Source organism: Vanellus vanellus, assembly GCF_965231255.1.
Source record: "Vanellus vanellus genome assembly, chromosome: 10".
NCBI classification, from domain to species: Eukaryota; Metazoa; Chordata; class Aves; order Charadriiformes; family Charadriidae; genus Vanellus; species Vanellus vanellus.
The window spans coordinates 4,948,442-4,964,949 of NC_138915.1; the positions used below are offsets into that span (position 1 = coordinate 4,948,442).

At 44.2% G+C, this 16,508-nt stretch overlaps 1 protein-coding gene across 1 annotated transcript in view; it reads left to right on the plus strand.

The window, feature by feature from the left end:
* Positions 1-15,128, plus strand: part of COL4A6 (collagen type IV alpha 6 chain) — a 49,243-nt gene extending 34,115 nt beyond the window's left edge. The window contains exons 24-41 of the mRNA XM_082488412.1: positions 652-822; positions 1,527-1,670; positions 1,946-2,071; positions 2,387-2,568; positions 2,837-2,900; positions 3,429-3,503; positions 3,910-4,017; positions 4,804-4,911; positions 5,338-5,409; positions 7,693-7,818; positions 8,164-8,280; positions 9,098-9,259; positions 10,216-10,314; positions 10,593-10,739; positions 12,435-12,551; positions 13,415-13,606; positions 13,840-14,126; positions 14,772-15,128. Of these exons, the coding sequence (XP_082344538.1) occupies positions 652-822; positions 1,527-1,670; positions 1,946-2,071; positions 2,387-2,568; positions 2,837-2,900; positions 3,429-3,503; positions 3,910-4,017; positions 4,804-4,911; positions 5,338-5,409; positions 7,693-7,818; positions 8,164-8,280; positions 9,098-9,259; positions 10,216-10,314; positions 10,593-10,739; positions 12,435-12,551; positions 13,415-13,606; positions 13,840-14,126; positions 14,772-15,032 (2,558 nt within the window). The 3' untranslated portion in view covers positions 15,033-15,128. The remainder of the gene's footprint in view (positions 1-651; positions 823-1,526; positions 1,671-1,945; positions 2,072-2,386; positions 2,569-2,836; positions 2,901-3,428; positions 3,504-3,909; positions 4,018-4,803; positions 4,912-5,337; positions 5,410-7,692; positions 7,819-8,163; positions 8,281-9,097; positions 9,260-10,215; positions 10,315-10,592; positions 10,740-12,434; positions 12,552-13,414; positions 13,607-13,839; positions 14,127-14,771) is intronic.
* The last annotated feature ends 1,380 nt before the right edge of the window (positions 15,129-16,508 follow it).

Consider the following 16,508-nt stretch of genomic DNA (forward strand, 5'->3'; position numbering starts at 1 on the left):
TTTTCCTTCTCTTCCTCTCTTTGGATCTGAGCATTCTGTTTTCAATGGTTTGAGCCTATATTTAAAATTGTAAACCATTACAAAGCTTCAGCTAGAAACGTGCTGAAACATTTAGAGGCAAACCAGTACATATGATGTTGGTTTTGTGACAGCACAATCAGAAGCTTGTTCCCTGAGTGAGGAATTTCCTCTTGAGAAGTAACACTTTCACTACCAAGGTGGAAAAGAAACTTGTAAAAGCAAGCCTCTCCAATTGCTCTCTGGTCCACCCAGAGGATGGGGTAGGTAGCAGAAGCTGGCGTTAATGATTCTCCCCATTCTGGTTTGGCTGCCTTGATGATAAAGGTAAGACTGGTGCGCTACAGTTTAGTGTCTGGTAAAGGAGGCAAAAATGGATACATCATAAGGGGTTTCACTCTTGCCAGTTGTGTAGTGATGTAGGTAGTAACCCTCTTCATAGGTATTTTATTATTAGATGACTAATGCTTTTGCAATTCTAAGCTTTATGCCTTCTAGTAGGCTGCATGTGCCATAAGGTCCATTTGTCATATTAAAAACAATGCTGTGTTTAAAGAGTTTGGGAAGCTGTCCACAAATTGTCCTAGTGTTTACGTGACATAATCTATTGAGTCCTTTCTTGTATTGATTCAGGACTTCCTGGAGTCAAAGGCATGACTGGGGATGTAGGTCCACAAGGCCCTGCTGGTATGAAAGGCTTCCCAGGTCTTGACGGTGCCCCAGGATCTCCTGGGGAAAGAGGGTTCTTAGGGCCACCTGGGCCTTTTGGTCAAGATGGACGTCCAGGTTTCTCTGGGCCAAAAGGTATGTATTCCACTGGGGAAATAGTCTGAGATTACTGTGCCTGTAAAAAAATAACCTTGTTAATACCGATCTTAGGCCCAACTTGTGACAAGAGAATGAATTCCCAACTAGCGTTGGAATGCATTTTTTTTTTTGCTGCTGAGTCATGAATCACAAATGATGGATTTAAATATCAAATCATGGTCATAAGGAGATCCATCTTAAAGGAGTTTGGCCCTTATGGGCAAAGGATCGTGCAAATCAAGATAGAAAGACCAGAAAATTGAAGAAATGAGGAACAGTGTATGAAATTTGTAGAAGGGAGAGAATGAAGCAGAAACCAAATGGGAAGGAAAAATTGACAATCTGTATGGTCATTAAGCACCAATACAACACTTGGTTACTTGGAGAATTCTGTGTTATTTTAGGCAGAGAGCAGTAGAGCTATGTAACTGCATGTTACTCTCATGGAAAATGATTGGGTTTTGCTCTCCAGTGGAAGTAGGACCAGGCCTTCAAAGATGAACTGAAAAGTGCTGGTTGAAAGTATCATAAGTGGAAACCCATGAAAGAAGTGGTCATGTTGTGCTTGCTCCATGAAGTTTTACTATGCAGATTTGGGTGATTGGCCAGACCCATGCTGCCTCTACCTGCCAGCTAGGTGGCTACGCAATGTGTCAGAGGAGACTAATTTTCCCCTTCTATTTCTCAACCTTTCTGTGCAGGCGAGAAAGGGTCTTCTGGCCTGCTTGGTTTCCCTGGCATGCCAGGCCTGCCTGGTATCCCTGGGGTGAATGGGTTTAAAGGAACTCCTGGTACAGCTGGAGGAAAAGGGAGCCCTGGAGCTGTGGGACTCCAAGGTCAAAAAGGTAAGAAACAGCTGAAAGGCTTTTGCTGGCTTTGCAGCAGAGGGACTTAGGAGGCCCGTCTGAGATGTTTGCATATTTAATGTTTTCTTCTAATATTGTGTTCTTTTCTTCCTTGTGAAATACTTTGGCTTGGTTGCCAAAGATGCTGAGCATTTACTGATGAATTTACATCAGGAGACATGGAAGTTCTGTTTTTGTCTGCCAGCTTCTAGTGTTATGTCCTTTCTCTGTTAGATTCTTTTGCAAGAAGATTTCCTGACTTCTTACTTCTTCAGGTGACAGAGGTGATGTAGGTCCACCTGGTCTTCCTGTTCTTGGGCCTCCAGAACAGGCACTGCAGTTCAAAGGAGACAAAGGAGATCCTGGATTAGCTGGACTTGGAGGATTCCCTGGACCTAGAGGTATTTCACAACATTGTAGTTAGTTGCCAGTATCAGTTGTTCAGTAACTGTGCTTATTCTCAGTGGAGTATGGTCTGTCCTTTTGACAGCACCTGCAGTATTACTATTTTCTGTTCTACCATTCACATTCTAGCAAGATTTGCCTATGGCAATTCTGAATTTTGAGAAAACATTTTTCGTTTGAAGCTCTGTTCTGCAGAGCTAATGCCATCCCTTCCTCCTCTTTAAGGAGAGCTTTGAGTAACAGATCAATTGGCCTAAATGAGCTGAATGTCTGTATTATGAAATGAAATTACACTCTTTTGTATAACCCAGGTGATAAAGGAGTCCCAGGAAGCCGTGGACAGCCTGGTCTCCCTGGTCCAATTGGGTCAGCAAGCAAAGAGAGAGGTCTTCGTGGTGACCCAGGCTTCCCTGGTCCACCTGGACAGCCTGGGCTGCCAGGACAGAAGGGTATACATGGTATCATAGGATTTCCAGGCATGCCAGGAGAGAGGGTAAATACCTTCTTAAGTATCTTCACACTCTCTAAGTGCTCTTAGAAAAATCCTGTGTTCTAATTGGTGCTTCTGTAGCAAAGCAGCAGAAGCCGGCAGGATTTTTCCTTACAAAGCTTCCAGATTTTTGTTGTTTGGCTCATCCTGTTGAATGACACTTTGTATAGTATTTCTTCCTACATCTTTGCAGTCTGTTATCCCCCGCGACTCAAGCTTGGAACAGCAAGAACAAAAAGCAAAGGCTAATTTGGGGATATTTTTTTTTCAGGGTTCAGATGGTATCACAGGAACACTTGGATTCCCAGGACCTATTGGCCTCCTTGGTCCAAAGGGTAAGAAATCTTCCGTAGTGTGCATGGTCTTTCAGTACGCACAGTCCTAATATTCATGACTAAAATGACTGAGTAGTGTTCTAGAAGTGTCCACTGCTCGCCAGTGACTGGCTCTGAAGTGCGTGTCTCCTTGTAAGGGGCTTTGTTCAGGTGAGACCAGTCCCAAGCCAAATGCCGAAATACTTTATGGTCCTTTGAAAATTTGGCCACAGTGCTGTGTGAAGCATGTTGGACAGTACAAGAGGCACACTTCTCTCTCATCCCCTTGTGTCAAAAATATAAAGGGCAGGATGTTGTGAAATTATCCATAAATGTTTATCTTATCATACATTTGCATGGGTGAGTTTGCATCCATTGCTGTTTATAAGCATTTTCAAACTCAGGTGCATCACTTACTGTTGTCTTTGCTCCATGGATTTGAAGTATAGGCCGGATTTATTTTCATAAACAAGGCTATTGAGCAGCCCTGAAAACTGCTCCCCACAGTCAATTAGGGAATAGCCCGCCCACCTTGTCTTTCTTTTCCAGGTGACCAGGGAGAGTCTGTTGGCATTCCTGGCATTGCTGGAACAAAAGGAGAGCGAGGGGACCCGGGCTTCCCAGGTAACGTAGCCTTTGATTGCTTACTTCTAGACTGCAAAATTCTAGAAATTAAACAAGATAGCATTGCCCAATTTGGGTATTTTTGTAATCTATAAATTTAAGTACTTTAGTCCTCTCCTGAAAGTGAGATTTTTGGAGTCCAGAATCCAGGTGGGGCGCAAATCTGGATGATAATGAACATGCCTGAGAACAGCTCAATTCTAGTGCTGTGTCACACCTCACTTCTTGAGAAGGAACTTGTGAACTTGCACTGGTATTTGGCATCCAAGGAGTCTGGTGCAGGGCCTAGACCATGGCTAAGCAAACACAAATGCTGCAGCCTCAACATAATGTGTCTCTCATTCTCTTCACACCTTCCTGCAGTTTGACTTGTGCTCTAGCACGCTGTCTGTTTTTATCCTTTCAGGAGAGAGAGGGAGAGAAGGACCCAAGGGTGAACCAGGCTACCCAGGAAACACAGGGGTGAATGGACTCAAAGGTGGCCCAGGAGATCTTGGCCAAGAAGGACCAGCAGGTACTGGACTAGGTGTCTTAAGTTCTGCAGTTTATGGTGTGACCGTGGAACAACCTCACCTTGTTGTTTCCTTAGCCCTGGTCGGTCTGTCTCAGCTGAGGCTTAAACAAGAAGGTTGACAAGAAGACGGGAATTTTCTTTGACACTAGTGTAAGGTGTCACCTTGTCCTGTCATGACCGATCCTGTGGATCAACCATGTGGTGAATCCTGCACAATGGAAACCTAACGGAATTCTTTTTAACAAATAGGGAAGCCCTCAGTTAGATAAAAGCAGTAGCAACTTCTTTGCAGCTGCTTATGGGCAAGGCTGCTCTAAAATCTTCCCTTGCAACACTTCTGTCCGTTCCCTCTCTAGAGCCAAACCTACCTAGAAGGATGGCTACAAGTGCCTTTGGGTAGTGGTGTAACTAGCAGGTAGATTCTCAAATTGGTATCGAGATTAAAGATGGGAAAAGAGTGAAAGTTGTTATTGGAATATTTATTTGAAAAACAATTTCATTAGTTAATCAGTATGTAAACTGTTCCAGTGTGTCACCTGGTGGATGATGAAGAATGTCATTGCTATGATAAAAAAAAAAAAGCAATCAAGTAAAGAAATAAATAGCTTGATAAGTGCTATGCTAGTAGTGGTAGTGAGGAGAGATTTGGATCTGGTTTTGCTTTAGCTAAATAGTAGTTTATTCATCCATCTTATGAGTTAAGTGCAGGAACAAAAGCTCTAAGACGAGGCTGTGAGCTGTTCCATCCTGGATGTGTAGTAGGAACATTTTTCTGCTTGTTTTTAGGAATCCCTGGAAATGCTGGGCTGAGAGGAGTCCCTGGGCCACCAGGACCTCCAGGGCAGCCAGGATCTGTCGGATTCCCTGGAGCTCGTGGAACAGCAGGACCTAAAGGTATATCTGGAGCCTGCACATGGGGGGCGAAATTGAGTCAGAAAACCAGTGTTTCAGCCAAGCATATCACAGCAGGCAGGCAGCACTCCTATGTGTGGGCCAGCTGTGCGTGGGAAATCAGCTCATTTCTTGGCAATCTTAGTGCAGACACCAGCTGCTAGAAATGAGCAGAGGAGTGGTTGGAAAGGGAGAGGCTCTTCCTTGATTTGTGTCATTGTTGGGGTTCACTGAGGGTAAAAACCAGTGAAAGCAGTGAGAAGAGTTTCCATGAAGGGGGCCTGTGTGAAGGAAGACTTTACATACTCTGTTCTCCTGTGCATCAGGTTTCTCATACCTGTCGTAGTCCCCATGAAACATGTCATGCATTTCCACCTAAATAGATTATTTGCTTATTTGCTCACTTATGTGTTTCCAATGTCTCTTCAGGGTTTCATGGATTTCCGGGTTTAAATGGTCTGAATGGCTTGCCAGGCACAAAAGGGTCTCCTGGAACACCAGGTAAAGGAAATGTGTAGTAGAAGCATCATAGCTGGGGAAATGCATACACTGGTCCATCATGAGAGCAGTGTTTCCCCACAAAATTCCCCTATTTCACCCAGTTCTGGATTTAATTATAACCTGAAGAAAAATCTCAGGGTACTGAAGGTGCATGAAAAAATTCTTCGTTATTGCCAGTAAGAATAGGATGCAGCCTGTGAAGTGAGGAGGCTTTTCTGGTGATGGTTGTCCTTGAATTCCTGAAGGACTATGTCACTGCTGGAAAGTCTATGGAATGAAATCATAAAACTCTTCCATTTCTAATGGATGTTTGATTTTAGCAGGGCAGCATCAAATACTTGCTTTGAGTTGGATTTAATGATGGCATGTTTCCTTACTGCTTTCCGTAGCCCTCCATTATACGGAGCTCAAGAAAGGCATCGGTAAAATCATACAATCATAGAATTGCTGAGGTTGGAAGGGACCTTAAGATCATCAAGTCCAACCATTAACCTACCCTGACAAAACCACTTCTAAACCATGTCCCTGAGTACCACATCTACCCTTTTTTTAAACACCTCCAGGGATGGCAAATCCACCACCTCCCTGGGCAGCCTATTCCAATGTTTAATAACCCCTTCAGTGAAAAAATGTTTCCTAATATCCAATCTAAACCTCCCCTGACATAACTGTAACCCATTTCCTCTCATCCTTTCACTTGTCACCACGGAGAAGAGGTCAGCCCCCACCTTTCTACAACCACCTTTCAGGTAGTTGTAGAGGGTGATAAGGTCTTTCCTCAGCCTCTTCTCCAGGCTAAACAACCCCAGTTCCCTCAGTCATTCCTCATAAGATTTGTCCTCCAGACCCCTCATCAGCTTTGTAGCCCTTCTCTGGACACGCTTCAACACCTCAATGTCCTTCTTGTAGTGAGGGGCCCAAAACTGAACACAGTACTCGAGGTGGGGCCTCACTAGTGCCAAGTACAGGGGGATGATCACTTCCCTAGTCCTGCTCACCACACTATTCCTGCTACAGGCCAGGATGCTGTTGGCCTTCTTGGCCACCTGGGCACACTGCCGGCTCATATTCAGCTGGTTGTCCACCAACACCCCCAGGTCCTTTTCTGCCAGGCAGCTTTCCAGCCACTCCGCCCCAATCCTGTAGTGCTCCATGGGGTTGTTGTGACCCAAGTGCAGGACCGGGCATGTGGCCTTGTTGAGCCTCATACCATTTGCCTCGGCCCATTGTTCCAACCTGTCCAGATCCCTCTGCAGAGCCTTTCTACCCTCAAGCAGATCAACGTGCCTGCCTAGTTTATTGTCATCTGCGAACTTACTGAGGGTGCATTCGATCCCCTCATCCAGATCATTGATAAAGATATTAAAGAGAACTGGCCCCAGCACCGAGCCCTGGGGGACACCACTTGTGACTGGACACCAACTGGTGGAAGATGATTTCTTTGATTACATTTTGGATTCTACTTTTGGGAAGCTTCTGGAATTTTTTCGTATTTTTAACTGTATGAAATAGAATGTGGTTCTGTTTTGCAAACAGTGTTTTTACTAGATGTCAAGAGGTGGAGAAAGACCTTTCCCAAGAGATTTATTTAGTTATAGTCCTCTTGTAAAGCAACACTTAAAATTTGTGGCATACATTTTACGCATTAAAATGGACAAAAAGTCTAGATGTGTACAACTCAAGTGATACCTGTGTTTTCTTTGTTTAAAACATTCTCTATTGGAAGGTAATGATTTACAGCATACAGATCCTCCACAATTTTCCTACATAAGAGAGCTGCTTAGTATTTACGCTTACCAGAGTGACATGCTGAGCATCTCCCTGCAGCATTCCTGGGAGCCTCTGCCCTGCGGCACTTGTGCCTCAGTGTGTCTTCTGCAGTAGTTTGTGGAAACTGATGTCTCCATGTTGGAGCATGAAGCCCACTAGATTATTTAAAGACCAGAAGCTTGAGCTGCATCCTCTTGAGAGACACAGCATACAGGCTGGCAGGCAAATCCTGTCACAGGAGTGCTATTTTCACATCCTTGTGCAAGAGCTTGTGGGAAGACCAGAACGGTCATACGCTTCTCTCTCAGCATCTTGCAGATCGTTTAAATTCACTCTGCACAACCAGCGTAGCACATGAGGCACCAAATCTCATTTCAGGAGTTGCTCTACTGAAAACAGCAGAGAGAGTAACAAATGGCTATTTTTTTATTACAACTCAGTTTGTGTAATAATTTAACTGCTATTAGGCAATTTGAATAGACTCTCTTGTCTTTGTTAACCATATTTAATCAGGTCTGAGTGAAGCTGGACTGAAAGGCCCTGCGGGTCTCCCAGGTCCGAAGGGTGAAGAAGGTTCTCCAGGCTTGGGTAGAGGAGCTCTAGGATTCCCTGGACCAAAAGGCTCATCAGGAGACATGGGTAAATACTGATGTTCTGGAAGGCCAGCAGGATGTATTACAGCTCAGGTTAATGGATTCCGTGGTCAGCAGAATTACCAAAGAGAGCTCCTAAAGCCACAGAGGTGGTTAGTAGTTTGACAGGTAAACGTTAAATCTCTGATGTGGCTATACATTTGAGAAACAATTGGTTACATAGTTTGCACAGTGTCTATGGCTCTCCTGAACAGCAGAATGTAGTAATTTTTCCCCTCATGTAGTGAGATGTCGCTTTGTTCTCCTCAATATAAATGCTACTCAGTCACTACTTCTGTTCATGTCTGTGAAGTTCTGGGTACACTCTCTCACTTTCTATCTCTTATTCTAGGTCCCCCTGGTCCTGTGGGACTACCTGGCTTGCCAGGAAAACCTGGAATTTCTCTTCCTTCTGAAATACGTGGGAGACCTGGGGATGCTGGTCATCCAGGAACTGACGGGAGTTCAGGTATGAAGAGAGGCCTCTTAAGCAGAGTGGACTAGCTAAGGGGGTTTCTGTTTCTTTATGTGCTTTCTTTGAAGAGCTCTGAGGGGAAACGACTTGGATGAGTACTGTCACTGTGATAACATCTGTTTTCAATTCCTGCTGTTGAATCCTGATTTGATTTAGCCTGTTATTAAAGCTCTCTAGTCCATATTCATTTCACCTGTTGTGGTACTGAAGACAGACTCAGGCACTGAGGTAGGTACTTAAGTCCAGCGTAGTATGTCTAAATTTGGGTACCAGCTCCGTTTTGGACTGTGGTTTCCACAGCTGTAATTATTGTCTCTGTGTAAAGTTCAGAAGTATCCTGTGTGAGCTGGGAGGCAGCAAAGCTTCATTGCTCCTCAGAGGTACATAAGAAGCACTTGCCGTAGGGTTTACAGCAAGGATAGTTTGAAAGATTTGTCATGGTGGCATTGGTACCCATTCAGTACCTCACAGCCTTGTCGGAGAGGCTGAGACTCTCCAAGGATTTGAAGCCACTGCTCTCATTCTCCTTGGGAATGTCTTGAGTCACCACACCAGCTCCCCAGTGGGGCAAGGGCTATGCTCAGGCCCAGAATCTGAAGCTAAATTACTGTGGTTAAAAAGATTTAAAAGTTTATGAGACCTAAGTGAGTATAAGCAGGTGGGGTCTGGTTCTTTTCCTTTGGGAGGAGGACACCCCTGAAAATATAGATACCCAAACAATGACTGTCCTCTAGAAAGGCACGCTGGGGATAGCCCTTGCATTTCCTTTGCCCCAGGAGCAGATTGTGCTACTTACCCCTGTTGTCTCTAGGTCTTCCAGGCCCTCCAGGACCACGAGGGCCCCCTGGCCCAGCTTCTGACCAAGGTGACACAGGCAATCCAGGTTTCCCTGGTGTTCTTGGTTTGCGAGGCATTAAGGGTGACGTGGGACCCACCGGTCCAATTGGACTCCCTGGAGCATCGGGATTCAAAGGTAATTTTGCTTTGAAAGGCCTTGAAAGTTTGGCAGCTGTCACCTTGACAGTATGAATGGCTATTGTGTGATTAGTGTGACTGCTTGGAAACAAATCCTCATTCAGGTGTAAGCACAGCTGAGTTTGTTGTCTAAGTCTTTCCTTCTGGTCTGTGCAGGTTTTACCTACTGATGCCAAAACCAGCAAAGTGAGGCCAGCTCCAGGTGCCTCTTCAGTGTGTCCCTAATGATTTTTTTCCTCTTTGTTTTTTTCTGAGTACATGATGTCCATCTGCAGTGGTGCTGTGCTTGTCGACTACAGTTACCCACTTGCATCTGCTCTCTAGGCAAAGACTGGAGATGCTGTTTCATCCCACCTATCATGTATGCTCAAAGGCATAATGTGGTGGATTTAGGTCTCCATAAGAGGCTAAGAGGATTGTAGCAGTTAAGAGATCTTGTTCTGGGCTGAGGCAGGGAGCAGGTTGAACTCTCTTTGGTCTGTGTGAAGGAAGACTAGAGGGCAGCTGCAAACAAGAGCTCTAGTAGCAAGGTTTCAAAGAAACTGCACATCTCAAAAGCCAGGAAAGGATGGACAACCATTGCCAGGTGAAGAACTGTATGCTGTCTTTGTAGGCTGGCAGATCCCCATCCCTCTGTGCTGTGCATAGAGATGAATTCCAAATAGAGAAGAGGTATATTCCCCAAACACTTTCCCTGGGTTACCCAAGGAAGGGGAAGAATACTTTCAATAAAGTGTAATTATGTAGCAGTGGAAATTCTTGTCTTGAGGCTCTGCAGCCATTCTGGACATCAAAAAGGGCACAGAGTTCCTTAAGGGTTGTGGTCTTCCCCGTCTCAGAGCTGAACTGCTGTTGCCGTTGCTGCCTTCAGTGTGTTTCTCGGTGCCCCAGCTGTGGATCAGGATCAGGATCCTGTGCTTAGCCCCTGAGGTCTTTAGCTGCGTCTCTTTGCAGGTATAAGAGGTGAGCCTGGCCTTATGGGCATGCCAGGTAAAGATGGGCCTCCGGGGGATCCTGGTTACCCTGGGCTGAAGGGTGAAATGGGACGTCGAGGTGAGTGCTGAAGGATTTGAAAAGCTGTACTTTTTTGCACGTGGTTCAGGCTGGGGAAAATTTCAGACCTCCCTTAGTAGGCTTATTTGGGGGACTCTTAGTTTCTTAGAGATTGAAATACACTAGAAAGAGCTTGACATACCACTTTTTACAAAGATGCCCAGTGCTGATGTACTAAGGCAGTCTTAATTTAACATACTACTTCTTTTTGTCATTATTGTCATCAAAACACTGAATTTTTTGTGGGGTACTTACACTGTCATTTGCACCATGTGCAGGTCTCCCTGGTCGACAAGGGGCTCCAGGTATAACCCCACAGCCGGAAGAAGTCACAGCCCCTGCAGGCTTACCTGGTCTGCCAGGAATTGATGGTGTCCCTGGCTTTGATGGAGATCCTGGATTCCAGGGCCCAGCTGGAAAACCAGGTAAAAAGTACACTCCAATCACTGAAACACTGGTCTTCTGCAAGAACAGCACTACTTTCTCAAATGCATTAGGAAGGTTTACAGGTTTTTCTAATAAAGGAAATAATTCCAGCAAAATGCATATGAATATCATATTTTAATGTTATTAGAATTTATTTGATAAGTTCTGTTCATGCACTTTTATAGTGTTTTTAATTAGGTTTCCAGAATTAGGTGCAGCAGCCTGTGAAGTAGCTGGTATGTTACCAGCTTTGGTACTAGCAGGTGGAGGGGTCATGAAAGTAATTCACCAGTGAGAATTATTTGAATTATCCGTGAAATACTGTAACTGGAGAAGTGCTGGGAACTTCAGCCTGCACCACTGCAGTTCATATTGTTTGGCAAAGCGACTTTGACGAGTCTTGCACCAGTTGGCTCTCCAAGGCCCAGCAAGTCCCATGATTCCTTTCTCAGCACTGCCGTTTAGGCAATTTTTAAATGTTAGTATTCTCTTTTGTTCATGAAAGCTCCTAGAGAGGGAACATCACTTAGCAGCAGTCCTTCCCCCAGGTGCTCTCCTGAATCCCGTCACAGTGCAGGGAGCTGTGTCGGTGCCTGCCTTCCTCTGCGCAGTTCCTAACGGGAATAAATGCAGAGTGCAGAGTGTAAAGCTGAGAGAGCCTTTATCAACACTGGTCAGGCAATTGAGCAGACGCTGCAGAGCAGCGGAAAGAGAGAAGTTCATTGGGAAATTACCCCTCCTTATACTATTTTTAATGCTTAATCTTTACAAAAGTTGTGCAAATGTACTCCCATCTGTTTCCCAGTCACATGTTTCTTTATACTAAATTTAAGCTTCCACATTGCTGATCACATGCTAGGTGCAGTCGCGTAGCGCCTTCTGTCTCTTTATACTATTGTGTTATATTTTAACTAGTAACATCCTGAACACTTATTTTATTGTTGGTTTATCCAATCCATGCCAGACCTTTGTGGTTTGAAGTCAGGACAGTCCTGAATGGATTCTAAAGGTCCACAGGCAGCCACCTCCTCTTACATCCCACTTATTTCCAAGCCTTTATATTTTGAGTGCCTTTCACTGCCCTGAGGCTTTTTAAAGATTTGTCAGTCAGATGCTCATCATTGAATATCAGGGGGAGGAGGGGCAAGGTGAATTTAGTTCAAGTCAGTGGCTCTAATTTTACATAATATTTATGCTGAACATTAAGGCAAATTTTCTGGTTTGAGAAAAGGGTGAAATCAAGCAAAAGAAGTGACTTGTCTTCAGCAAAATTTCAGCAAGGTGGCTCAACTTTCTTCAACTTACAACAGCTGGACTGTTATACCAGAGGATTTTTGTTTTCAGAGTGGCAGGAATCTCATGAGACAGAGATGAGTTCACAGACTTCCACAGCCATCAAATTGAAACTTGAGTTTTGGGTCCGATGTCGCTTCAGACTAAAATCGGTAGCTTATCCCAGATCTCAGTGCTGCATTTTCAGCCTTGTCTAATGTTCAGCTGCACCTCTTGATCCTTTAACAGACAATCAGATCATGTGGAATTCCTGTATGGAGTTGGTTGTTTGTCACCGCAGCTGTTGAAGTGGGAGCTCTCAGCATGGCTGCTGACAACCTGTTTCTCTTCAGGAATGTGATTGCAGGGTGAAGGCATTAGTATGAGGAAGTAATGATAGCAATAATTGTATTTCATTTCAGGTGCAAAAGGCCTACCAGGAAGATCTGGTTTGAAAGGACGTGATGGTTTGCCTGGATCACCTGGCATAGTTGGGGATCCAGGACCTTCGGGTGTCCCAGGACCACAAGGATTTGAAGGTATTTTTCTGATCAGAAAGAAGCAGTCAGTAGAATTCTGTCTGCCTACAGGTTCTGGAGAGACCCTCCCCAACACCCGATTACCTTAGGAAGACCAGGGGATGTACACGATCTTGTGTCTCGTACCTGCAATGAAGTAAACTTAATCTTCAGTGAGGAAGATTATGTCACATGTCATTGTTGTCTGTCACTGCTGGTTTTTCCCTAGGTACACTCCTGAACATCTTCCTTCCTGTGCAACCTCGTCTAGGTGTTCCTGCTCCAACAGGGGGATTGGACTAGATGATCTTTTGAGGTCCCTTCCAATCCCTAGCATACTGTGATACTGTGATACTGTGATCTGCTGGTTTTAATGTTTTGTTCATGTGGGAGTCATCTTGAAGATCTAGACCAGCAAAATGGTATTCACAGAGAACACAGCTGTGAGGGCTGGAGGGTAGGGAAAAGGGGCAGTGAGAGAGAGAAGGTTTGCATTCCGCCACAGATTTGTTGTACAACTTTTGGCCTTTCTGTGTCAAAGGAATATCATCATGAGGAGCACTATAGCAAAAATGAATTTATTAGGTTTTGGTTGGTGCTTTGAGATACTCAAAATTACTGTGCTGTGAGATATGTGCTAACACATTGGCACCAGAGTTGAGAGAAAGAAAATTAAATGAGGTAGGAAATGGGTGGGTGCTACTGTGAAATGATTGCTTTTGGAACCGACAAGTCTGATTATTCATGTAACAACCATCAATATTTGGGCTCCTCCTTGTACAAGACAGACATAAACACAATGACAGCAATGCCAAAAATGGGTATAGAGCCAGCTGGTGTCCAGACTGCCTGTTAGTAATAGTGACTCCTTTTCTGTCTTCTAGGTGTTGCTGGAAAGCCGGGCTCACTTGGTCTGCCGGGAATGCCTGGTCGGAGCGTGGGCGTTGGATACACTTTAGTGAAGCACAGTCAGTCAGACCAAATCCCACCTTGTCCCGTAGGAATGAATAAGCTCTGGGAAGGCTACAGCTTACTGTATGTGGAGGGGCAGGAAAAGTCACACAACCAGGATCTTGGTGAGTTGACAGAATTCTCTCAGGCATAAACAACACGGACCAAAATCCTGTTTCAAATGAGCAGCCTTCATTTGTACCGCAGGCAGTTGTGGTAGAGGTGGTGGCAGTCTGCTTGGCCAGAATCTGTGCTGCGCCCAGTGTCACTTGCGCCATTCTCTGCCGCTCATGTCTGGTGTGTATGAGTTGAAGCGTTTGGCAGATGCGTGATATGACCACTTCTCTAATTTTTCCAGGTTTTGCCGGCTCATGTTTGCCTCGCTTCAGCACCATGCCTTTTATTTACTGCAACATCAATGAAGTGTGCTACTACGCCAGCCGAAATGACAAGTCCTACTGGCTCTCCACCACTGCTCCTATCCCCATGATGCCAGTGGACAGTGTTCAGATCCCACAGTACATCAGTCGTTGCTCAGTATGTGAAGCACCTTCCCAGGCTGTGGCTGTGCACAGTCAGGACATCACCATCCCACAGTGTCCCCTTGGCTGGCGCAGCCTATGGATAGGATACTCCTTCCTGATGGTAAGGACACTATTGCTAAGGCAAAGGCAGCTTTAAACATTTCTAGAGCTCCTCTTTGATCAGGTGACTGAGACCATGTTCTATGAGTTGCTTACAGGAAAGTAGAGCTCTGTAGCTTCTTGCCCTTGTGTGTTTATTCTTTATCAGCCAATCTGCTGTAGGCTCTGAGTTTGTTCCCGTTTCGCTGGCCACCTCACCTGTACTGCTCAAATTCAGTAGTAACATTGACGCAGTAGTTCTGTATTGCCACACATACTCTTTGTTCTTCAAACCTTTAAATGTGGAAACACTAATTTGCTACAGTATTGTTTTGATCCCCTCTCTCGGTAGAAAAAGAACATTTTCCGTAGCACTCTCCTTAGAAGCTCATTAGTGTAAGGCTGTTAGAAAAATATGAAGTCAGCATTATTGTTTCCCAGCTTGCAAGTGAAAATCTGGTTTTCCATTATACCAGGTCTGTATATTCAGCCTAAGTACATTCCTTTGCTTCTTCACCTCTAGCCCTGACTCAAAAGACAGATAGACATAGCCAAGGTATAATTTTGGTTGCCTGTTAAACTCCTTTAACAATGGAACTGGAGGACTCCCCTGTTTACCTCTCATTCTGTTCCTTTGAACTCATTTAACTTGGCATCTTTATTTCAGCATACTGCGGCTGGTGCAGAAGGTGGAGGTCAGTCCCTGGTCTCACCTGGTTCTTGCCTGGAGGATTTCCGTGCTACTCCATTCATTGAATGCAACGGTGCTCGGGGAACGTGCCATTACTTTGCGAACAAATACAGCTTCTGGCTGACAACCGTTGAACAGTCGCAGCAGTTTGTCAGTGCTCCTCCCTCAGAAACTCTGAAAGCAGGACAGCTTCGGACAAGGGTCAGCCGTTGCCAAGTGTGCATGAAGAACTTGTAGTTAACAAAAATGCAATAACATTAACAGTCTTTCTTACCTAAGAGTAATCACTGATGTGCAAAAGGAGAAATTCATAAACCTGTTTTGTGCGTGGTTGATGGGTGAATCAAGACAGCCAGAATTCTAGAAAAAGTGTCAAGTCCAGGAGTTTGACTGCACACAGAGGAGGAAAAGACCAGTGCTCTGAAACCTCTTTTTTTTATGGAACATGGTGCTATGCTTTTACTTCAGTGGGGTTTTTTTTCCCTCATTTATGGCTACCTCAGAAAGTCTCTGCAAGTTCCTTATTGAGAGCGCAGAGTAACTGATGTCTCCCATTACACCACTCCTCTGTCTGAGGCATGTGGCAGTCGCCAACAAGACGCTTTTCAACAGTTTTGCTTTATTAGTGTCTTTGCAAACAGTATTTGGTCTAGTGTAAGGGAATGAAGAGTCATTCTTCTATGAAATACAGAATAGCTAAAATTTATCAGTGTATTGTAGGTGACTCAGAAACACTAAGCATTAATGGTTGATAACTGACTTCCTTAGGAAGACTGAAAGATTAATTTGTTTTGCTTTGCTTATTAAACAGATGGGATGTTCTTTCCTCCAGTGACAGGTAATCAATTCGAATAGACTCTCATCCACAGTTGACTTTAAAGAGCCACCCCAGGGAAAAATGCAAATATTGATGTGAAGATGAATCCAAAACACCTCTAGCATTTTTTGTAGCTTTCTATCGAAACATATTCCAGGTAAAATGTTCGTTTCAAAGTCTGTGCTTATCTTCTTGCAATCAAATGATGTGCAGCCACCAGAAACATTTCATTACTATGAACGTACATTTCCTTTCTGAGGTAGCTGTGGCACACTTGTTTTGTAGTTATTTGAGCTGTGTGTATTTGAAAAGTAGAGGCTTTACTAGCTAGTGCGCAAGCTTACGCAAACACAGGAGTAAGCGGTTATGGGATGTACATTTGTTACTTCTACAGGCACTACGTGTTGTATACTTCTTCCTCTGGGCTTTATCTCTGTTAGTTTAAAAAACTGTATTTCTAGTGTATGCACTGTTAGTTAGTCACACTTTCCTTCAGGGCACAATTAAAGAGAAGTGCCACTAATTGTATTATCCTTGTATACTTTGGGGGACAGCCATGAAAAAGGTATGCTAATATAGTTGGGCTAAAGTAATTATCATCGGCCTCTCTAGAGTGAAACATATGCAATCCTTATATATTGACATTCTGGGATATTTGAAAGAAGTGCCTTGCAAATATACTATCACCTCAGCTTAAAAATCTTTAAGACAGAATTGTTCAGAAAATTATTATTAATACAAGACTGGAGCATTTATTTAAAGTATTATTTCTTCACTAGGCTCTCGGGCTCTAGTTCTATCCAGCAAAGTACTTAACATGATTACTTTTAAGCAGATAATATTTTTGCCTTCCGTGGTTATTTACATGGCTAATATAATAATATCATCTTCCTAGA